This window comes from Anomaloglossus baeobatrachus, chromosome 11, assembly GCF_048569485.1.
Source record: "Anomaloglossus baeobatrachus isolate aAnoBae1 chromosome 11, aAnoBae1.hap1, whole genome shotgun sequence".
Classification (NCBI taxonomy): Eukaryota; Metazoa; Chordata; class Amphibia; order Anura; family Aromobatidae; genus Anomaloglossus; species Anomaloglossus baeobatrachus.
Genome location: NC_134363.1, coordinates 180,564,422 through 180,589,282, shown reverse-complemented (window position 1 = coordinate 180,589,282; position 24,861 = coordinate 180,564,422). Strand labels below are relative to the sequence as shown.

The window sequence follows — 24,861 nt, the reverse complement described above, 5'->3', positions numbered from 1 at the left end:
TCATGCCCATGAGGCTTTTGGGTCACATTCGGAAACCTCACAGTTGTACAAAATGTTTGCGGTCCGAGCACAGACTCTTGTAGAGCTTTGCAAGTTCAGCCTAAGGCTAGGCTCACATTTCCGTTGTTTTGCATCAGTCACATGCGTTGCTTGACGCTTTGACCGATTAGTTGTACAACGGGTGACAAGAATTGGATTTCATTGTCATGATAAAGTGGATTCTGTTGTAAAACGAGAGCGAACGATCAGCTGATCGACTAGCCGGCGGCTTTTGAGAACGATCAGCTGATCGCTCTCAAAAGTTGGCAGCCGGGAGATGAGCTGATCGTTCGGCCACCAAGAGAGACATTCATTTGAATGATTAAACACAAGATTTAAGCATGCGCAGTGAAAACATAAGGATTCCTCTGCTCAAAGAACGCTACATGCTGCGTTCCTGCCACCTGCCGGTCAGTCGTTCCACGACTGGTCAGTCGGGCGGCGGATGCAACGCAGCGTCAGTCACAATCCGCCACTCATACAAGTCTATGGGAAACAATGGACTCCTCCAAACGGATTGCGTTGTTTATCAGAGCGGTGGATTGTTACCGATCAAACAGAAATGTGAACCTAGCCTTACTTACACCCCACATATGCTGCCACTGTGTCAAAGAGGGACAGAGGTGAAAGAAGAAGATACGGCTGCTTGAAATAAAGAGGGGAAAAAACACCAGACATCTTGGTTAAATGATTTTATTTAAGAATCCTACATTGACAAGTCTTGTAAAAAGCATCCAAACACAGAACACAACTGCAGCAAACAGCATTCTGGTTATTACTTACAAACCGAAACAGTCCCAACACTCTAGAACAGGAGCATTTTCCATTTCACTCCAGAGCGTTCACCGCCCGCCCCCACCAACATCAAATGCAGTTCACAAGGACTCACAAGGTCATTAAACAGATAAGAGTGCACACCTCATACAGCATTCACAGCAGTAAACATTTCAAGGAAAAGGGAGAAGAAAAAAAAAAAAAAAATTTGTTTCCTTTGTACACAAACCTATTCAAACTTTTATAGCATGAAACAAAAAAATACATAAGCCCCAGTCTTCCAAATGAACGAGTCCTTTGAATGCAAGAGACATTCGTACGTTACTGGCTCCCACTGCTCTCGGCACACGCTCACCAGGGCCACCGGATTGAGAGACACATCTTTAACGCTTAGAAAAAAAATAAAAAAATATTCCAAAATGCACCACCAGGTCTCTGCACGCGCTCCGCTTCCTCGCTCATACCCCAAGCCTCTCATGCCTTGGTACCAACAAGCCCACGGTTCAAACAGCCTTCTGGATCCATCTCACAGCCGTGCGTTCTCAAAAGCGCTGGTCACGACTTCCATGAAATATAGTGGACAAAAATTGGATCACCCACCGTCTTAAGCATGGCCGTGTGCAGCAGGTTTCTTGCTGGGATGGGGGGGTGGTGAAGGAATGATTCCAGGTTTAAAACAGAAGCGAGTGCCAGGTCCCAGAGAGACAAGTGTGCGGAGCAGAGGTCGGTGGTTGGAGCAGTGAACACAATAAGGGGAAGGAAGACTGCTCTAAACAAGATGTGATTCTCATTAACATCAGAGAAGAAAAAAAAATAAAAAAAAATTAACATATAAAATGGTTTTAAGTTAATCACTGGGCAACACCAAACAAAAGGCAAGGGGTTTTCTTCAATGTGCAGTTGGGGTTCATAGATCATTTACACTTGGGATCGCACCACCTGGTTCCTTCATAGAGGATATACAGCTGAACCACCTGCAAACTTGAAGAAAACCTCGAGGAACAATAGGTCTGTAACTGCATTTAACATAGTACTTACCATAAAATTAGGAAATGTTCATTTACCCCAAACACCCCCCCCCCGCTCCCCCTCCACACCTGCCATACCATCTACATACCCCACCCAGAGGACTTTGATTCCATGCTCGAGCTGAAGCCCCCATTGAAGCCAGTGCCGCCGGAGCCGGCATTAGGAGAACCCCAGCCTATGGCCCCAGAGTTCGATCCATAGGAGTTACTGGCAGAGCCAAAGCCCTGCGGCTGGTCTCGTGGCTGGTTGCCTTGGGGCGGGTTGTTTCCCTGTGGGCCAGGCTGATTCTGCTGACTAGCCAGCATGCCCATCATACCCCAGCTGCTCTGTAGAGCTGCCTGTGCGGCTGCCATCATCGCGGGGTTAATGCTAAATGCCCCGAAGTTCATGCCGCCTCCCCCACCGCCACCTCCCCCCATATTATTGGGCTGATTGTTACCAAGTGCACCACTGTTTGGCCTGTTATTAGGGTACCCCTGATTCCCAAAGTTGGGGCCTGGGAATCTGCCACCCCTCTCCAAAGGGCTCCTATTGTTATTATTGTGTTTCGGCTCCGCCGTAGACACATGAACACTGACTCCTTTGATAATGAGATCTTCTCCGCACAGAGACTGGGCAACCTTGGAAAAAAATAAGAGACAGGCACTTAGAGGGGTGTCACCTACAAGGACACAAAACAATAGCACCAATGGCTGGGAAAAGACCCCCGACATCAGGCCTTAAATATGTTATCTTTGACATTAGCAGTCAAACCAATAATAAGAATACCCTAAATCCAATTTACCTGAGGCTGAAAGGAATAATCTAATGTATGACTGCAGGATACATTGTGTAATGTGCAGGCGGCACGCTATACCATAGTGAATGTTTATTAGATCTCCGCCAAGGAGTCCAATGGGCGGTCCTGGCTGAAATACTTATTACTGCATGCGGAGAATTACATATTACCACCACCCAGTGGACTCATGGGCAAAGGAAAAGCCGGGACAGAACCATCACTTACAGATCGGACTACATATACAAAGTGACAAGTCACCACTAACAGGCACAAAGCCATTACTGTGGTGTGACCGGTAAAGGGTTCACTATATACACTGGGCCAATACCTGCTGTTACAGGTTAATGAGTGGGGGTCTAATCCCCCAGTTGGTAGAAGTGACCACACGCACCCACCTCTGCGGACCTTTCGACAAGGGGGTTTGTTGTTTTTTTAGCATGTCTGATGCTATTTTTTTTTTATGAAAACTACCTAATGGACATGCTCATGCATGAATGTAATAAAGGCCTGGTAAAACAGTCAATCATGGCAAATCGTCAGAAATACTGCTGGTCTGCATTTCACCTCTTACCTGATCGTCAGCAAAAGTCACGAAGGCAAATGCTCTGAACGGCTTTGGGATGAAGACGTCCACAACCTCTCCGTACTGGATAAAGAACTGGCGCAGCTCCTCAGCGCTCATATCCTCCGTGCAGCGGCCAACAAACACTTTACGGCTGCGCATTGGCTCATCCGGGCTTTGCTGTAAAGGAACCACAATGAATAAAGATGTTTCCCATGAGGATGGGCTGACCCCTTCAGGCTGCAAACTAAACAATGGTGCAGTCGTGTTACACGAACATAGAGTGGTAATTCTTTGAAATCTCTGGGTTTGCAGAAGTGGTCAAACATCATTTTATCCTGCATTAAAAAGGAGTTTTCTGGGATTTTAACATTGATGTATCCTTAGGATAGGCCGTCATTGTCTGCTCTGTGGGAGTGCGACACCCAGCACCCCCGCCGATCAGATATTCCTGGTGCTATCACCGCTGGATGGAAATACTCCAGTTATGGCGCTGCACAGGGAGTAGTGGCCACTCACTGGTACTGCACCTCTGCTCCCTATTGATTTAAATAGGGAACGGATATGAAGTACTCAGCCACGACCACTATACAATAGACACTTATGCAGGTCTGCAACTGAGTAGTTTCAAACACCGCTAACAGTTGATTTGGGGTGGGGGTGCCAAGTATCGTACCCCCACCAGACATTGATGACCTATCCTAAAAGGATAATTCTTCAATGTTAAGAGTACCAGACAACCCCTTTATAATTACAAGCAAAGAAGGGAATTTTGTTACTTACCGTAAATTCCTTTTCTTCTAGCTCTTATTGGGAGACCCAGACGATTGGGGTATAGCTACTGCCCTCCGGAGGCCACACAAAGCACTACACTAAAAAGTGCAAGGCCCCTCCCCTTCTGGCTATACCCCCCCGTGGTATCACGGGTACTCCAGTTTTAGTGCCAAAGCAAGAAGGAGGAAGCCAATAACTGGTTTAAACAAATTAACTCCGAGAAACATCGGAGAACCGAAAAAACCGTTCAACATGAACATGTGTACCCGCAAACAACAAAAAAATCCCGAAGGACAACAGGGCGGGTGCTGGGTCTCCCAATAACAGCTAGAAGAAAAGGAATTTACGGTAAGTAACAAAATTCCCTTCTTCTTCAGCGCTCTATTGGGAGACCCAGACGATTGGGACGTCCAAAAGCTGTCCCTGGGTGGGTAAAGAAATACCTCATGTTAGAGCTGCAAAAAAACAGCCCTCCCCTACGGGGATGTCACTGCCGCCTGCAGGACTCTTCTACCTAAGCTGGCATCCGCCGAAGCATAGGTATGCACCTGATAATGCTTGGTGAAAGTGTGCAGACTGGACCAGGTTGCTGCCTGGCACACCTGTTGAGCCGAAGCCTGGTGTCGTAATGCCCAGGACGCACCCACGGCTCTGGTTGAGTGGGCTTTTAGCCCTGAAGGAACCGGAAGCCCCGCAGAGCGGTAGGCCTCTAGAATTGGTTCTTTGATCCATCGAGCCAGGGTGGCTTTAGAAGCCTGCAATCCCTTGCGCGGACCAGCGACAAGGACAAAAAGAGCATCGGAACGGCGCATGGGCGCCGTGCGGGAAATGTAGATTCTGAGTGCTCTCACCAGATCTAGCAAACGTAAGTCCTTTTCATACCGGTGAACCGGATGAGGGTAAAAGGAAGGCAAGGATATATCCTGATTAAGATGAAACGAGGATACGACCTTAGGGAGAAACTCCGGAATGGGGCGCAGCACTACCTTGTCCTGGTGGAACACCAGGAAAGGAGCCTTGGATGACAAAGCTGCCAGCTCGGACACTCGCCGAAGCGATGTGATCGCGACAAGAAACTCCTTTTCTCGCCTGTCACAGAAAGTGGCAACGTCCTTTAGAGGCTCGAAGGGCGGCTTTTGCAGAGCAACAAGTACTCTGTTCAGATCCCATGGATCTAACGGCCGCTTGTACGGGGGCACAATATGACAGACCCCCTGTAGGAACGTGCGCACCTTAGGAAGACGTGCTAGACGCTTCTGAAAAAACACCGACAGTGCCGAGACTTGCCCTTTAATGGAGCTGAGCGACAAGCCCTTTTCCAACCCCGATTGCAGGAAGGAAAGAAAGGTGGGCAATGCAAATGGCCAAGGGGATACTCTCTGTGCAGAGCACCAAGATAAGAAAATCTTCCACGTTCTGTGGTAGATCTTAGCAGACGTTGACTTCCTAGCTTGTCTCATTGTGGCTACGACTCCTTGAGATAATCCTGCAGACGCTAGGATCCAGGACTCAATGGCCACACAGTCAGGTTCAGGGCCGCAGAATTCTGATGGAAAAACGGCCCTTGGGACAGTAAGTCTGGTCGGTCTGGCAGTGACCACGGTCGACCGACCGTGAGATGCCACAGATCCGGATACCACGATCTCCTCGGCCAGTCTGGGGCGACGAGTATGACGCGGCTGCAATCGGATCTGATCTTGCGTAACACTCTGGGCAAGAGTGCCAGAGGTGGAAAGACGTATGGGAGCCGGAACTGCGACCAATCTTGAACCAATGCGTCTGCCGCCAGAGCTCTTTGATCGCGCGACCTCGCCATGAATGCCGGGACCTTGTTGTTGTGCCGGGACGCCATTAGGTCGACGTCCGGCACTCCCCATCGGCGACAGATTTCCTGAAACACGTCCGGGTGAAGGGACCATTCCCCTGCGTCCATGCCCTGGCGACTGAGGAAGTCTGCTTCCCAGTTTTCTACGCCGGGGATGTGAACTGCGGATATGGTGGAGGCCGTGGCTTCCACCCACATCAGAATCCGCCGGACTTCCTGGAAGGCTTGCCGACTGCGTGTCCCCCCTTGGTGGTTGATGTATGCCACCGCTGTGGAGTTGTCCGACTGAATTCGGATCTGCCTTCCTTCCAGCCACTGCTGGAAGGCTAGTAGGGCAAGATACACTGCTCTGATTTCCAGAACATTGATCTGAAGGGTGGACTCCTGCGGAGTCCACGTCCCCTGAGCCCTGTGGTGGAGAAACACTGCTCCCCACCCTGACAGACTCGCATCTGTCGTGACCACTGCCCAGGATGGGGGCAGGAAGGATCTTCCCTGAGACAATGAGGTGGGAAGGAGCCACCATTGTAGAGAGTCCTTGGCCGTCTGGGAAAGAGAGACTTTCCTGTCCAGGGACGTTGACTTCCCGTCCCATTGGCGGAGAATGTCCCATTGAAGTGGACGCAGATGAAACTGCGCAAAGGGAACTGCTTCCATGGCTGCCACCATCTTCCCGAGGAAGTGCATGAGGCGCCGTAAGGGGTGCGACTGGCCCTGAAGGAGGGATTGCACCCCTGTCTGTAGTGACCGCTGCTTGTTCAGCGGAAGCTTCACTCTCGCTGCTCGAGTATGGAACTCCATGCCAAGATACGTTAGTGACTGTGTCGGAGACAGATTCGACTTTGGAAAGTTGATGATCCATCCGAACGTCTGTAGAGTCTCCAGTGTAGCATGTAGACTGAGTTGGCATGCCTCTTGAGAGGGTGCCTTGACAAGTAGATCGTCTAGGTAAGGGATCACCGAGTGTCCCTGAGAGTGCAAGACCGCTACCACTGCCGCCATGACCTTGGTGAAAACCCGTGGGGCTGTCGCCAGACCGAATGGCAGAGCTACGAACTGAAGATGTTCGTTTCCTATCACAAAACGTAGAAAACGTTGATGTTCTGTAGCAATTGGCACGTGGAGATAAGCATCTTTGATGTCTATTGAGGCAAGGAAGTCTCCTTGAGACATTGAGGCCACGACAGAGCGGAGGGTTTCCATCCGGAACCGCCTGGCGTGCACATGTTTGTTGAGCAGCTTTAGATCCAGAACAGGACGGAACGAGCCGTCCTTTTTTGGAACCACAAAGAGATTGGAGTAAAACCCTCTCCCTTGTTCCTGAGGCGGTACAGGAACCACTACTCCTTCCGCTCTTAGGGAGTCCACCGCCTGCAGCAGGGCATCTGCTCGGTCTGGATGTGGGGAGGTTCTGAAGAACCGAGCTGGAGGACGAGAACTGAACTCGATTCTGTACCCGCGAGACAAAATGTCTGTCACCCACCGGTCTTTGACCTGTGACATCCAAATAACGGAAAAGCGGGAGAGCCTGCCCCCGACCGGAGATGCGGAGGGGGGGAGCTGGAAGTCATGAGGTAGCCGCTTTGGAAGCGGTTCCTCCATTTGCTTTCTTGGGGCGCGCGTGAGCCCGCCAGGAATCTGAGCTTCTTTGCGTCCTCTGAGTCCCTTTGGACGAGGAGAATTGTGTCTTGCCCGAACCTCGAAAGGACTGAAACCTCTGCTGCCACTTTTTCTGCTGAGGTTTGCTTGTTCTGGGCTGGGGCAAAGAAGAGTCTTTACCCTTGGACTGTTTAATGATGTCGGCCAATGGCTCGCCAAACAGTCTATCTCTAGATAAAGGCAGGCTGGTTAAACATTTTTTGGAACCAGCATCTGCTTTCCAGTCCTTTAACCACAAGGCTCTGCGCAAAACTACCGAATTGGCGGACGCCATTGAGGTGCGGCTGGTAGATTCTAGGACCGCATTGATAGCGTAAGACGCAAACGCGGACATCTGCGAGGTAAGGGACGCCACTTGCGGCACCGCTGGATGTAAGATAGCATCCACTTTTGCTAACCCTGCTGAAATAGCTTGGAGTGCCCATACGGCTGCGAATGCTGGAGCAAACGACGCGCTGATTGCTTCATAGACAGATTTTAACCAGAGGTCCATCTGTCTGTCATTGGCATCCTTAAGTGAAGCGCCATCCTCCACTGCAACTATGGATCTAGCTGCAAGTTTGGAAGTCGGGGGGTCAACTTTTGGACACTGGGTCCAGCGCTTGACCACATCAGGGGGGAAAGGAAAACGTGTATCCTTAGAACGTTTAGAGAAACGCCTTTCTGGATGAGCGTCGTGTTTCTGGATTGACTCTCTGAAGTCAGAGTGATCCAAGAAAGCACTTAATTTACGCTTGGGATAGAGAAAACGAAACTTCTCCTGCTCTGCAGCTGCCTCCTCTGCAGAAGGGGCTGGGGGAGAAATATCCAACAGTCTATTGATGGCTGAGATAAGCTCGTTTACCATGGCGTCCCCATCCGGGGTATCCAGATTGAGAGGGGTTCCAGGATAAGACTCCTGATCACTCTCATCAGACGCATCACAGAGCGACTGATTGCGCTGAGACCCTGAGCAGTGTGATGACGTTGAGGGTCTTTCCCAGCGAGCCCGCTTAGGGTGGCTGGGGCTATCATCTGAGTCATAATACTCAGCCTGTGAAGCCGGGGACCCCCTTGCAGTCTGGATTAAATCCAACTGAGGGGGATTAGAGGACAGAGACCTCGCCGTGTCCATAGACTGAGCCCCAGGCATGGATTGCAAAGTTTCAAGGATTTTTGCCATAGTCACAGACATATTATCAGCAAAAACTGCAAAGTCTGTCCCTGACACCGGGGCAGGACTTACAGGCGTCTCAGCCTGGGTCACTATCTCTCCTGACTCCGGCTGGCGAAGCAGCACCGGATCTGAGCATTGCACACAATGGGGGTCCTTGGAGCCTGCTTGTAGAGCAGCCCCACATGCAGCACACGCAGTGTACACAGCCCTAGCCTTGGCAGCCTTGCGTTTTGTGGATGACATGTTGCTGCCTCCTCAGAGCGATCTGGGTATACAGCCAGGAAGCGACCTCACAGTGCAAGCAATAAGGAAATATATATATGTCCAGTGACACAGTACACTAAAACACACAGGCACTAGAGGGGCCAGCTGAAAAGCCGCTTACCGCCCGCTTAAGAGCGGGTGTGTGATCTCCAAAGCCCCCTAGTCCAGGTCTCCCAGAGCCTTGCGTCCCTCCTCCAGCCAGACATGCATGTAATGGCTGCCGGCGTCCTGAGAGAGGAGGGGGGGGCGGGCCCTGGGCGTTCCTGACTAAGAGCGGGAAGCCTGCTTCCCTCTGTGCCTAGTGAGAGGGCTGGAGCATGTAAATCAGGCTCCAGCCCTCGTCGCTGCCGTGAAACAGCGTCTCTCCCCTACCCTGATTGACAGGGTGGGGGCGGGAACGAATCGGAGCTGCCGGCGTCCTAGGCCGCAAAAGCCGGGGACTAGATTTATAAACGCCACCGCCGTAAAAGCGCGGTCGGCGTGTCCCCGGCGAACTAAAAGTCACAGCAGCGCCGCCGGTCCAGCGGGGGTCGGCGCTGCGTTCCCACAACACAGAAAAAAGTCCCCCAGTTAAACTGTAGGAACACTAGCTCTAGCGTTACGGTCCCCGGCGCACTACAACACCCAGCCAGCCCGGAGTGTGTCTGTGCCTGCCGGGGACACAGAGTACCTGTATGATGCAGGGCCTGTCCCTGATGGTACTCCTGCTCGGCATCCACCAGGTGCTATGGGTCTGTGGATGGAGCCCGGCGTCAGAGCTTTGAGGCCGGCAGGATCCCACTTCCTCAGAGCCCCTCAGGGGGATGTGGAAGGAAAACAGCATGTGGGGCTCCAGCCCCTGTACCAGCAATAGGTACCTCAACCTTACAACACCATCTACGGGTGAGAAGGGAGCATGCTGGGAACCCTATATGGGCCCTCTTTTCTTCCATCCGAAATAGTCAGCAGCTACTGCTGACTAAAATCTGTGGAGCTATGCATGGAATGTCTGACCTCCTTCGCACAAAGCTTGAAAACTGGAGTACCCGTGATACCACGGGGGGGTATAGCCAGAAGGGGAGGGGCCTTGCACTTTTTAGTGTAGTGCTTTGTGTGGCCTCCGGAGGGCAGTAGCTATACCCCAATCGTCTGGGTCTCCCAATAGAGCGCTGAAGAAAGATCAATAACTGATGGTAACAGTGGGTGCAGGTTACCATCTAAACAAAAACATACAAGCAATGCTTATTAAAAATATTATGCAATGCGTACTCGAGTTGCACTAATTCTTCATGTAGCGGTTATGTTTACAGACACCAATAGGTTAAAAAAAAAGGCTACACCCATAGTTGCTACACTGGGTGACATGTCCCAGGAATTGTTCAAATACAAATATTAGTGCATGCTATCGTATGTACAAGCCCTCACATACATAGATGTAACTCTTGTACTGTTTATGATTATTGTACTTGTCCCTATTATGTACACCCCTTTCACATGTACACCGCCATGGAATTGATGGCGCTATAATAAATAACTGAATGCAGAGCTGCTAATCAGCACTTTCTGAAACTCCACGTTTAGTACTGTGGATTTATTTTTTTAAGTTTAAGTTTTTAACATATTAATATCAGAATTACAAGTGCCATTGACCCCCTCATGTGTATACATGACCAATGTGCACAAGAATGACACGGATGCAGCGTTACCTTGGAATTGGGCAGTTTGCAGTCGCACCATCTCCCGTCTATCATGTGGCGCTGGGACATCACCTTCACTTGAGTCTCGTACTCCGTGAACCTTACAAACCCAAAACCTTTAGATTGACCGGTTTTGGCGTCTTTTTTAACCTGAGAACAAAAAGTAAAAAAAAAGTGTTAAGTGGCAATAAAGGTCATATTGCAGCTCATTAACAAGAGCCCATGATAGTCAGCGGCATCAGTACCTGCACCATGATGACTTCTCCGTAGGTGCTGAAGTAGTCCTTCAGATCCTGCTCCGTTGTTTTCCATGGTAAGCCGAGCACAATGAGGTCAGAGGTTTTTGTTACCGCTCGCTTAATTTTAACAGCAGAAGAAGCATCGGTTTCATCCATCTTCCTTTTGTTGTCTGCAAAAAATGAAATGAAAGTTATTATAGCCTGGTCTTGAAAGGAAAGTAGTCATAGACTTCAACAATATCAATCTCAAGCTGCAATACTCATAAGCTATCAGGTGGCTACACTCTGGTCTCCCATTTTTTTGGCTGGCCGGCCCATGCAGGAGGCCAGAAGATCAGTGGCATAGTAGAGAAGCAGTCCCCTTGGTAAATGTGGTAGTTTAGGTTTACTTCACTGTTATAGGCTCATCTGTACAGAGTCATGCCCACCACCACTTCTTTGGTGAGCTCTGCCCATTAGTCACGACATCACCACAGGTCCTGCACCCCCCACTAGCCATTTGCTGAGCTCCGTCCATTACGGTCACAAGGATCTGTGGCGATATTCCGACCATGTGACCGTAATGGGCGGCGCTCAGCAAAGCAGAAGTGGTGGTGGGGTATGAACAAGTTCAAAACAGAATTGGGCCTGAACCCAGCAGAAGTGCTGCTCCTATGACTGAAACCCCAGGCAAGTACTGCATTCACCCAAGCATAAAAAGTAGAGGGTTTTTTTATTAGATAAATACATGGATTTTTTGTTTTTGAAACCATGCTAGTGATGCCCATTGTATCATTTCAAAAACACATTACGGCAATTAAAAAAAAAAAAAAAAAAAATAAAAAATTGTACAACAGGTTCCCTTTAAATCTCATTTGCTGCACATGTCTCATGGACAAACGCATTTCGGTTATCTGCAGATAAACCCTGAAGAGGATCTTGACCTTTTGCCTTCACAAGCACACAAGTATCTGGATCGAGTGCAGACCTTACAGCCATACCAGCAGCATTCCCTCCCATAGACGTTACCACACAAACCCACAGAACATCTCACCTTTGGGGTAGTTCACGACATACACGAGATTTCCCCATCCGCTCTCCGGAGCGTGCAGGATGCCCTCTACCAGGCGGACGCCGCGCATGCACTGATTCACTGGATTCCGGTACCGTAGGCCGCAGGCTCCAGGAAACTGAGCGGTCACGGTAGACAGCAGCACAGTGCCGTCATCCTCTGATGGAATTTCCATTGGCTCCTCATTCTCGTCCTCCGCCACACGGATATATTCCATCTCCATGGCTGCAAACTAAAAGCAAGGAGACTGTTAACACACTACATCACAAGTCACTTTATACAAGACACAGCCTCCTTAGAAGGAAGAATCTCTAGCACCACCTAGTGGATGTAGCAATCCTAACGGTCAATATAGACCTTTACAAGAGCCTGGTCACACATCACACATTAGTGTATGTTATGGAGCTTCAGATTATGCTAACGGCAAGTCATGTGACCGTACACATTGGGGGAAGGTTTCATTCAGTATTTAATTAGTGGGATTTATTTGATGCAGGAGCGTCTATTTTGTGTGAATAGTCATCCTGTGCAGATTATACCTAAATATCTGCGAAATGATGGCACATTCCAGAGAAAGCCATGTTATTCTTACGTGTAAATGTTCAAGGCTATGGGCCGGACACTGATCTGCAGGAGACTCCGGCTCCAGAGCTTATTTTACATACACAGGGGTGTTATTAGTGTTGTGATGGCCGCTCTCCGAATCTCACCACAGAGCGGTGTGCGATTATACCGGACACTTCTGCAGGTTCAGCTTTCATCTCCAGCAGCAGAGCTGGAATATTGTAATACAGCAGAGCTGTGTGCGATTATACCGGACACTTCTGCAGGTTCAGCTTTCATCTCCAGCAGCAGAGCTGGAATAGTGTAATACAGCAGAGCTGTGTGAGCTGCAGCAAACGTGTTTGGAAGATGACAAGGTCCTCTGTTCTGTGCTACATGTGTCACACCTTTTATTTACGTTAGTCCCTGGAGGCAGATTCTGGTGCAGATGAGTGTCCGGCCCATCACATGGAACGTTGCATAAAAGAAAGCATGCTTTTCTGGGGCATTTCACATCAGATATCAAGGAATCATGTTATTCAGCTTCCTATTAACTACATGACGTCTTGGGATGATGGATCCTACTGACATTTCCTTTAAACAATTGGAAAACTACAGCTCCCAGCATGCCACACTCCACTCTATCAGCAAATGTAATGTCAGACTGGAGAGCCGCAGATTCATCATTAGCAATTTACATGCAATGAGGCCATAAAAACAGTGGCCAAAGTAATCTTGTAAAAGGAGTTGTTTTAAGATCCCAACTTATTTATTATCTAGTTAAAAGGAGCTGTCCATCAGAGGTGATAACTTCTAAGGCTGCTTTCAGACATCCGGTTTTTGCTGAGCGGCACAATATGGCGCTTGGCAGAAAAAACGCAACCAGTTTTTTTGCTGCGGGTGCATTTTTTCCGCATAGACTTGCATTAGCGCCGTATTGTGCCGCAAGGCCTTGCATTGCGTTTTCTTTTGCCGGATGCGGCATATTTAGCCCACGCGGCGCCGGAAGGAACGTTGCCTGGCACTTTGTGCTGCGAAAAAAACGCATGGCGTGATTTACAATGCAAGCCTATGAACGCCAGATCCGTGAAAAAAAAATGGACAGGCCGCAAGGAAAAACATGCCACGGATCCATTTTTTTCGCCGCATTCATTGCATAGGTTTTTGAGCCGGATTGAGCAGCACTGCAAAACCCGGATGTGAGAAAGCAGCCTTAGGCTACGTTCACACATCAGTTTTTTGGCATCAGGCACAATTCGGCGTGTGCCTGATTCAACAGATCCGGCGCAGAATATGCAAAAGAAGGGAATTTTGTTTACTTACCGTAAATTCCTTTTCTTCTAGCTCCAATTGGGAGACCCAGACAGTGGGTGTATAGCTACTGCCTCTGGAGGCCGCACAAAGAACTACACTTAAAAGTGTAAGGCCCCTCCCCTTCTGGCTATACACCCTCCCGTAGGAGTACAGATTCCTCAGTTTTAGTACCAAAGCAAGAAGGAGGAAAGCCAATAACAGTTTCAAAAACAAATTCAATCCGATAACTAGATCGGAGAACTTAAGAAACAACGTGAACAACATGTGCACCCGAAAAAACGAAACCCTAAAAACAGATAGGGCGGGTGCTGGGTCTCCCAATTGGAGCTAGAAGAAAAGGAATTTACGGTAAGTAAACAAAATTCCCTTCTTCTTTTTCGCTCCTAATTGGGAGACCCAGACAGTGGGACGTCCAAAAGCAGTCCCTGGGTGGGTAAAAAGATACCACATGAACGGGCTGTCATACAGCCTCTTCCTACAGGTGGGCCACCGCCGCCTGAAGGACCTGTCTACCTAGGCTGGCGTCTGCCGAAGCGTAGGTATGCACTTGATAGTGTTTGGTAAACGTGTGCAGACTCGACCAGGTAGCCGCCTGGCACACTTGCTGAGCCGTAGCCTGATGCCTCAACGCCCAGGACGCACCAACGGCTCTGGTAGAATGGGCCTTCAGTCCAGATGGAATCTGAAGCCCAGCAGAACGGTATGTGTGAAGAATTGGTTCCTTGATCCACCGCGCCAGGGTGGATTTGGAAGCTTGCGATCCCTTATGCTGACCAGCGACTAGGACAAAGAGCGCATCCGAACGGCGTAGAGGCGCCGTGCGAGAAATGTAAATCCTGAGTGCTCTCACCAGGTCCAACAGATGTAAACCCTTTTCAAATTGGTGAACTGGATGCGGACACAAAGATGGCAAAGTGATATCCTGATTGAGATGAAAGGAAGAAACCACCTTGGGAGAAAACTCTGGAATTGGACGCAGTACTACCTTGTCTTGGTGAAATACCAGGAAGGGAGATTTGCAAGATAACGCCGCCAGCTCGGACACTCTTCGAAGAGACGTGACCGCTACAAGAAAAACTACCTTTTGTGAAAGCCGAGAAAGGGGAACCTCTTTCAAAGGCTCGAAAGGCGGCTTTTGAAGAGCAAGGAGAACCTTGTTCAGATCCCAGGGTTCCAATGGCCGTCTGTAAGGAGGAACGATATGACAAACTCCTTGGAGAAACGTGCGTACTTTAGAAAGCTGTGCCAAGCGCTTCTGAAAGAATACGGATAACGCGGAGACTTGACCCTTAAGCGAGCTAAGGGACAAACCTTTTTCCAACCCAGACTGCAGGAAGGAAAGAAAAATTGGCAATGCAAATGGCCAGGGAGAAAACCCTTGAGCCAAGCACCACGCTAAGAATATCTTCCACGTCCTGTGATAGATCTTAGCTGAGGATGGTTTTCTAGCCTGTCTCATTGTGGCAACAACTCCCTGAGATAAACCTGAGGCCGCTAGGATCCAGGACTCAATGGCCACACAGTCAGGTTCAGGGCCGCAGAATTCAGATGGAAAAACGGCCCTTGAGACAGCAGATCTGGACGGTCTGGTAGTGCCCACGGTTGGCCTACCGTGAGATGCCACAGATCCGGGTACCACGACCTTCTTGGCCAATTTGGAGCGACGAGTATGGCTCGCTGGCAGTCGGACTTGATTTTCCGGAGAACTCTGGGTAACAATGCTAGAGGTGGGAACACATAGGGGAGTCGGAATTGCGACCAATCCTGAACCAAGGCGTCTGCCGCCAGCGCTCGGTGATCGTGAGACCGTGCCATGAAAACTGGGACCTTGTTGTTGTGCCGTGACGCCATCAGATCGACGTCCGGCGACCCCCAGCGGCAACAGATCTGTTGAAACACGTCCGGGTGAAGGGACCATTCTCCTGCGTCCATGCCCTGGCGACTGAGAAAGTCTGCTTCCCAGTTTTCCACGCCTGGGATGTGAACTGCAGATATGGTGGACGCTCTGCTTTCCACCCACGTCAAAATCCGCTGGACTTCTTGAAAAGCTTGGCGACTGCGTGTTCCCCCTTGGTGGTTGATGTACGCCACCGCCGTGGAATTGTCCGACTGAATCCGAATCTGCTTGCCTTCCAGCCATTGTTGGAAGGCTCGCAGGGCAAGGTAGATTGCTCTGATTTCCAGAACATTGATCTGCAAGGTGGACTCTTCCTGAGTCCACGTCCCCTGAGCCCTGTGGTGGAGAAACACCGCTCCCCACCCTGATAGGCTCGCATCTGTCGTGACCACTGCCCAGGACGGGGGAAGGAACGACTTTCCCTGTGACAATGAGTTGGGGAGAAGCCACCAACGTAGAGAATCCTTGGCAGTCTGAGAGAGGGAGACAGTCCTGTCGAGGGACGTCGATTTCCCATCCCATTGGCGCAGAATGTCCCATTGGAGAGGGCGCAGATGAAACTGCGCGAACGGGACTGCCTCCATTGCTGCTACCATCTTTCCTAGGAAATGCATGAGGCGCCTCAGTGAGTGCGACTGGCTCTGAAGGAGAGATTGCACTCCAGTCCGTAGCGAGCACTGCTTGTCCAGTGGAAGCCTCACTATCGCTGATAGAGTATGAAACTCCATGCCAAGATAAGTCAGAGATTGGGTCGGGGTTAGATGAGACTTTGGAAAGTTGATAATCCACCCGAAAGTCTGGAGAGTGTCTAGCGCCACCTTCAGACTGTGTTGGCATGCTTCTTGAGAGGATGCCTTTATAAGCAGGTCGTCTAGGTACGGGATGACCGAGTGACCCTGCGAGTGCAGAACAGCTACTACTGCTGCCATGACTTTGGTGAAGACCCGGGGGGCTGTTGCCAGACCGAAGGGTAACGCTACGAACTGTAGGTGCTCGTCGTGTATGACGAAACGTAGGAAACGCTGATGCTCTGGTGCAATCGGCACGTGGAGATACGCATCTTTGATGTCTATTGATGCTAGAAAATCTCCCTGAGACATTGAGGCTATGACGGAGCGTAGGGATTCCATCCGGAACCTCCTGACTTTTACGTGTCTGTTGAGCAACTTCAGATCCAGGACGGGACGATACGATCCGTCCTTTTTTGGGACCACAAACAGATTGGAGTAAAAACCGTGACCCTGTTCCTGAAGAGGGACGGAGGTCACCACTCCTTCCGCCTTTAGAGCGGCCACCGCCTGCAACAGAGCATCGGCTCGGTCTGGTGGTGGAGAAGTTCTGAAGAAACGAGTTGGCGGACGAGAACCGAACTCTATCCTGTACCCGTGAGATAGAATATCTCTCACCCAACGGTCTTTGACATTTGCTAGCCAAATGTCGCCAAAGTGGGACAGCCTCCCACCGACCGCGGGTGTGGGCATCGGAGACCGCAAGTCAGGAGGACGTCGTTTTGGCAACGGTTCCTCCGGCTGGTCTTTTTGGGCGTGACTGAGACCTCCAAGAATTTGAACGTCTCTGGTCCTTTTGAGTCTTTTTTGACGAGGCGAATTGGGACCTGCCCTGTCCTCGAAAGGACCGATAACCAGACTGACCCCTCCTCTGTTGGGGCTTGTTTTGTCTGTGTTGCGGTAAGGAAGAGTCCTTACCCTTGGAGTGTTTGATGATTTCATCCAAACGCTCTCCAAACAATCGGTCACGAGAAAAAGGCAAATTGGTTAAGCACTTCTTGGAATGAGAATCTGCTTTCCAATGTCTCAACCACAGAGCCCTACGCAAAACAACTGAGTTGGCTGACGCCACTGCCGTGCGGCTTGTAGCGTCAAGAACAGCATTAATCGCGTACGACGCGAATGCCGCCATTTGCGAGGTCAATGGTGCTACCTGCGGGGCAAATGCACGTGTGACTGAGTCGACTCGCGCAAGCCCGGCCGTGATAGCTTGGAGTGCCCATACGGCCGCAAAAGAAGGCGCTAATGACGCTCCAATCGCTTCATAGATGGATTTCAGCCAGAGCTCCATCTGCCTGTCAGTGGCATCTTTAAGTGCCGCTCCATCTTCAACAGCAACCAAGGATCTGGCTGCAAGCCTGGAAATTGGAGGATCCACTTTTGGACACTGGGTCCAACCCTTGACCACTTCAGAGGGAAAAGGGTAGCGTGTATCTTTAAGTCGTTTAGGAAAACGCCTTTCAGGATAAGCGTGGGGTTTCTGGATTGCGTCTCTGAAGTCAGCGTGGTCCAGAAAAGTGCTTAATGTACGCTTAGGGTATCTGAAATGGATTCTCTCGTGCTGCGAAGCTGACTCCTCTACAGGAGGAGCTGGTGGGGAAATATTCAACATCTTATTGATGTTAAATATAAGATCATTAACTATTGCGTCACCATCTGGTGTATCTAGATTGAGAGCGGTCCCAGGATCAGAATCCTGATCAGTTAAGTCCGCCTCATCACCCATAGATTCATCCCGCTGGGATCCAGACCATTGAGATGAATGTGAAGGCCCGTCATAACGAGCCCGCTTAGGCTGCCCGGGGCCATCGTCCGAGTCAGAGTCTTCACCCTGAGGTGTAGATGCCCGTCCCGGAGCTAGGAGCTGAGGGGGACCAGGGGGCAATACATGCACAGTGTCCGTGGTCTGAAGTACAGGCCTAGCTCGCAATGTGTCAAGAATTTGTGACATAGTGAGAGACATTCTGTCAGCAAAAGCTGCAAACTCAGTTCCTGTCACCTGGACAGCATTCACAGGTGGTACACCCTGGGACACGTCCAGCAGAGGTCCCGACTGTGCAAGCGCCGCAGGGGCCGAGCACTGCACACAATGGGGGTCCGTGGAGCCTGCCGGTAGAAAAGTCCCACATGCGGTGCAGGAAGCATACAATGTCTGTGCCTTGGCACCCTTGCGTTTTACGGGCGACATGCTGCTGGCTCTCTGCATGTGAGAGAGTCTATAGCCAAAGGGCGACCAGCGCTATGCAATACAAAGTATTTGTAGAAACAAAATACTAAGAATACTACTGGCACAAGAGGGGGAGAGCCCTGAGGGCTGCTTACCGCCCGCTGAATAGCGGGTAAGAGGCGCAGAATTCCTTGTCTGGGTCTCCCCGGCTCCCCTCTGCAGCTCAGCGTGTCAGCAGGAATGGCTGCCGGCTTCTGTGGAGAGGGGCGGTCCGTGGGAGTTCCCAAACAAAAGTGCGGGAACAGTGTCCCCTCTGTGCTGACTGTGAGGGCTGGAGTATGTAAAAACGACTCCAGCCCTCAGCGCTGATGCCTGGCCAGCGTCCCGCCCCTCTCCTGACTGGCAGGTCTGTGGGCGGGAACGAACAAAAGCAGGCCGCAAAAGCCGGGGACTCGAGTTATCAGCGCGGCCGCCGTAAAAGCGCGGGCCGCGCTGAAGTCCCCGGCGCACCGCAAGTGCCAGCCGCGCCGCTGTTCGAGCGGCCGGCGCGACCGAGTTCTAGACGTGGCAGCGTCCCGCCCCTCTCCTGACTGGCAGGTGTGGGGGCGGGAACGAAAGGAAGCAGGCCGCAAAAGCCGGGGACTGTAGTTATCAGCGCGGCCGCCGTAAAAGCGCAGGCCGCGCTGAAGTCCCCGGCGCACTACAAGTGCCAGCCGCGCCGCAGTCCCAGCGGCCGGCGCGGCCTATTCCCATAAATGTGCCTGCTTCAGCAAAGCTGAATGAGGCCATGGCACAGGCGCCGCAGCGCTGATGTCCCCCGGCGCACTACAACACCCAGCATGCTGCGGTGTGAGCGCCAGATACACGGGGACACAGAGTACCTTGAGGAAGCAGGGCCATGTCCCTGATGTACTCCGCTCCATCCAGCATCTTCTCCAGGGGCTGTAGATGGAGCACGGTCTCTGTGCCTGGAGACCGGTAAATCCCACTTCACCCAGAGCCCTGTAAAAAGGGATGGGGAAGGAATCAGCATGTGGGCTCCTGCCGCCGTACCCGCAATGGGTACCTCAACCTTACAAACACCTCCGACATAAGTGGGGTGAGAAGGGAGCATGCTGGGAGTCTGTATAGACCCTCTTTTCTTCCATCCGACATAGTCAGCAGCTGCTGCTGACTAAAAACAATGGAGCTATGCGTGCGTGTCTGACCTCCTTGCGCACAAAGCTAAAACTGAGGAATCTGTACTCCTACGGGAGGGTGTATAGCCAGAAGGGGAGGGGCCTTACACTTTTAAGTGTAGTTCTTTGTGCGGCCTCCAGAGGCAGTAGCTATACACCCACTGTCTGGGTCTCCCAATTAGGAGCGAAAAAGAAATGGATGCGCCTGATCCTTTCCCACAGATCCGGTATACTTGATCTGTCAAAAAAAAAAAAGGATCAAGCGCATCCGTTTTTGCATCCAGTTCGTCCGTTTATTGCTGGATCCATTTTTCCAATAAATTGGAGCATGCTCAGTTTACAAAAACGGATCCAGCAGTCGCATCCATTTGCCACATTACGCCGGATCCAGCATCCATTGTAAATCTCGCCATATCGCGCCGGAGACAAAGATTACAAGAGGCGTTCCATCCAGCTGCCGCATTAGCGAATTATGACGGATCCGGCAAAAGCCGGATGCAACGAAAGGCCATCAGGCACAATCCAGCACTAATACAAATCAATGGGGATAAAACGGATCTGTTTTATTCGTTTTTTTTCCGGATTGTGCCTGATGGGAAAAAACCTAATGTGTGAAAGTAGCCTAAGGCTGCTTTCACACCTCTGGTTTTTGCAGTGCAGCTAAATCCGGCTCTAAAACCTATGCAACGGAAGCGGCGAAAAAACTGCATCCTTTGCATAAGGTTTTTCCATGCGGCCCGTCCGGTTTTTGCCGGTTGCGGCACGCTACTGAACATGCACAGTGCAAAAAACCGCATGCAGCTGCCGGATGCGGTTTTTGCCGCATCGCATCTGGCGTCCATAGGCATGCATTGGAAAAAGCGCCGCATCGGCCAGATACGGGTTTTTTTGCCGGACAAAAAAAAAAAAAAAAAAAACAACAACGTGTCAGGCAACGTTCCATCCGGCCGCCGCATGGACTAAATATGCCGCATCCGGCAAAAACCGGACCGAACGCAAGGCCATGCGTCACAATCCAGCACTAATGAAAGTCTATACGGGGAAAAACGCAACTGGCAGGAAAAAAAAAAAGGTTGCGTTTTTTTACCTGCAAAGAGCCGGATTGTGCCGCACAGGAAAAACCGTATGTGTGAAGGCAGCCTAACACAGTACAAAGATATATTTTTCAGGTCAGCAGGAAGTTGACGTGACATCACCAGATATCCGAAGTCACGGAGCCCGGGGGAGGGGGCGGTAATCAGGCAATGGCGGGATAGCGGTCCACAATGGCGCCGCTCACAGGCACTATTGCCCACATAAGGTATTGTAGAGAAACATTGTTTCTTAGCATAATACCGATCTGGCAAATAAATATGGGTGAACCACCCCTTTAAGGCATGCAGCCCTCATGTGTGTGAATGGTGGTCTGCATGTACTCCATTAGATGGGGCAGTGGCTGGCAGAACACTCCGGCCTACACCACTACAAAACCATCACTCCCGGTGAACAAGAGGGAACTTTTCCATTCACTGACTGCAACAAGAGATCCTACCGAGAATGAGGGTGATGAGGGGCAAAAAAGGAAAATAGAAAACTAACATTACAAAATATAAAGTGTAAGTGTATAGGGGTCGGGTGTCACGGGGCCGCGCATGGCGGTTACTCAGCGCCTCGTGTGGCGGAGCACAGGCCCGGGCCCGGCAGCCGCCCCTCCCACCGCAGCCCCGGCCATGCGGCCTCCACACACCGCCTCCCCGCCGGCCGCCGCATACTCACAGGATCCAGGTTGAGTCACGAGCGAGGTCCCAGGTGTCGACGAAAGACTCACAAAGCGGGAAACTAGACACAATCACCACAGGCGCCGCGCTCTGCTGCGATCCCCTCACTCCTCCAAGGCTCCGTCACAAAATGGCGCCGGCGTCTTCGGCACAAGCGGCTATCTCCTGCTGGGCGCTACCACTGCCGTACACAGGGGGGTGATAAACCTTCCACCTGTGATTCCCGACTCTTTATACCACAATTACAACAGAAATAATCTTATTACAAATAGATAAATATAATTACCTCGATATATGGAGCGCAGTTCCAGAAATAGGCTTTAGCAGGCTGGCTAGTGGAAGTCTATGAATACCAAACACCCCTAAATTTTAGAAGATGGTATAATCCGCTTTTGCGGCGAATCACTGCGCATGCGTAGTAGCGGAGGCGCATGCGCTGTTTTGTGTTGCACAGACAAAGGGTAAATAAATAATGTTGGCTTGCGGTGATGGTGAAGCGTGCGCTCTGTATGTCTCTATGGTGAAAGAGAGATAACAGCAGCAAAATAACAGCAAAAATAATGTGAGGAGGTAACCCGTCAACATTAGACATACAAAAGCAGTAATTTCCCATATTAACCAATCAGATTCCAGCTTTCATCTGAGGGCAAAATGAAAGCAGGGATCTGATTGGTTGATGACCCCTCAGTTATAAAACAAATAAAAGTATGTTGCCCTTAGCAACCAATCAGCTGAGGTAACATGAAAGCTGTGCTGTAATTGGTTTCTACGGGCAACGGGTTTGGAAAGAAAAGCAAGGCGATAACAACCGCCATGGCCGCCATTTTGTGCGTCCGTTGTCAGACTGTCACACGGCTAAAGGACTGAATGGAGATAAAAAACAAGACCCGGCTCACAAACCAGAGAAATAACATCTCGTTTTATGATTCCGGACATCCCCTTTAAGAAGTATTTAATAAAAATATGACAGCAAAATAGAAACAAAAACCCCATTGTTAATTTGCATTTAATTTTAATATCAATAATCGTCTGATGCTTGTAGAGAGGGTGAGGTCCGCGCAGCCATGATGGGTTTGTTGTTAATGGCAGCAGCCCATAGCTGCCAATAAGTCATAGTTTACTGATGGCAGGCGTCTATATGACACCCCCTCATCACTAAACTGTAACTGAAAGTAAGGCTAGGTTCACACACTGCTTTGCTGCTTTTTTGTGCGTTTTTTGTAGCAAAAAACGTACAAAAAAAGCACCTGTTGCAAAAAACCGCGGCAACAACGCATGATTTTTTACCACCTTTTTTTGCTGCGTTTTTACTCACTGCGTTTTTATGTGTTTTTATCATTGAACAATGCCATTAAAGATTGTTTAAAAAATAAAAAAAGATAAAAGGTCTGGCATTTCCTTCTTCAATATGTTCTTCATTCTCCACTAGTGTATGCAGGAGAGCAGACAGCTGCAGAACTACAAGGCTCAGCATGCTCCATCCAGGACTGTATGCTGGAGGGACAGGCAGGGGGAGTAGAACTACAAGGCTCAGCATCCTCCATCTAATAGTGTATGCAGGAGAGCAGACAGCAGCTGCAGAACTACAAGGCTCAGCATGCTCCATCCAGGACTGTATGCTGGAGGGACAGGCAGGGGGAGTAGAACTACAAGGCTCAGCATGCTCCATCTAATAGTGTATGCAGGAGAGCAGACAGCAGCTGCAGAACTACAAGGCTCAGCATCCTCCATCCAGGACTGTATGCTGGAGGGAGAGTCAGGGGGAGCAGACCTACAAGGCTCAGCATCCTCCATCTAATAGTGTATGCAGGAGAGCAGACAGCAGCTGCAGAACTACAAGTCTCAGCATCCTCCATTCACTAGTGTATGGAGGAGAGCAGACAGCAGCTGCAGAACTACAAGGCTCAGCATGCTCCATCTAATAGTGTATGCAGGAGAGCAGACAGCAGCTGCAGAACTACAAGGCTCAGCATCCTCCATCCAGGACTGTATGCAGTAGTTTTTTGCCCCCCAAAAAAATGACATGGGCTTCGCCATATTTTTGTATGCTAGCCAGGTACAGCAGGCAGGTACGGGCTGCCCCCAACCCCCAGCTGCCTATTTGTACCAGGTTGTGAACCAAAAATATAGCGAAGCCCTTTTTTTTAAATTATTTCATGACTTTCATGAAATAATTAAAATAAAAAAAAGACGTGGGCTTCACCCAATTTTTGAGTCCAGCCAGGTACAACTAGGCAGCTGGGGATTGGAATCCACAGTGCAGGGTGCCCATGCTTTCTGGACACCCCCGCTGTGTATTGCAGTCCGCAGCCACCCCAGAAAATGGCGCTTTCATAGAAGAGCCATCTTCTGGTGCTGTATCCAACTCTTCCAGCTGCCCTGATGCCGGGTGGCTCGCTGGGTAATAATGGGGTTAGGGCTAGATTTATATTATCAGCTGGCCCTAAGCCCGAAATTCATGGTGTCACGCCAATATTAGACATGGCCACCATGAATTTCTAGTAAAGATAAAATAAAACACAACACACAGAAAAATATTTTTATTAGAAATAAAACACAACACAATTAGTGACTCCATCTTTATTGAAATAAAGAACCCCCCTCCGCAGTAATCCTGGGTCAAGAGTCCCGCGTCGTCCAATATCATCTGATCGGTTTGCTGGAAGGCATACCAATCAGATGTTGTGTCAGGATAAAGGATGTGAATCACATCACACATCAGCTGATTGTATAAAAGCTGTTTATACAATCAGCTGATGCATCAGTGAAAAAAAAACACCATACACACTTACGTGCTGGCTCCTGTCGCTGCAGGAGCTGCCGGTGATCAGCTGATAGTCTCCTGACGGTATCAGCTGATAGCCGGGCGGTAAAAAGCCGGAGTCACCGCGCCACTTGCGATCAGCTGATGCGTCAGGTGATTCTCCGCCAGGTCCTTGCATCCATCGGACGAGCCTTGGAGCCCGCACACAGTCGCAGCGGCGGTACCGTAAGAGGAGATGGGAGCGGGCATGGCACCGGGAGTCTGCAGACAGGTGAGTATGTTTTTTTTTTTTCTACTGTTCACGGGAGCGAGACTGGTGACCCCACGGGAGCGGGCCTGCCGGCCGCACGGGAGCGGGCCTGCGGCCGCACGGCAGACTAGTGACCGCACGGGAGCGGGCCTGCCGCCCGCACGGGAGACTGACCCCACGGGAGCGGGCCTGCCGCCCGCACAGGAGACTGACCCCATGGGAGCGGGCCTGCCAGCCGCACGGGAGCAGGCCTGCCGCCCGCACGGGAGACTGACCCCACGGGAGCGGGCCTGCCGGCTGCACGGGAGCGCAGGCCGCACGGGAGCGGGCCTGCGGCCGCACGGGAGACTGATGACCGCACGGGAGTGGGCCTACAG

The 24,861-nt window shown here is 50.6% G+C and overlaps 1 protein-coding gene across 1 annotated transcript; it reads right to left on the bottom strand.

The window, feature by feature from the left end:
• Nucleotides 1-1,905: 1,905 nt before the first annotated feature.
• Nucleotides 1,906-21,608, bottom strand: TARDBP (TAR DNA binding protein). Its single transcript, XM_075327407.1, has 6 exons — nt 21,469-21,608; nt 11,809-12,058; nt 10,782-10,945; nt 10,546-10,686; nt 3,192-3,362; nt 1,906-2,462 (listed from the first exon to the last, which is right to left on the bottom strand). The coding sequence occupies exons 2-6, from the start codon at nt 12,047-12,049 to the stop codon at nt 1,923-1,925; spliced, it is 1,257 nt and encodes a 418-aa protein (XP_075183522.1). The 5' UTR covers nt 12,050-12,058; nt 21,469-21,608; the 3' UTR covers nt 1,906-1,922.
• Nucleotides 21,609-24,861: the final 3,253 nt, after the last annotated feature.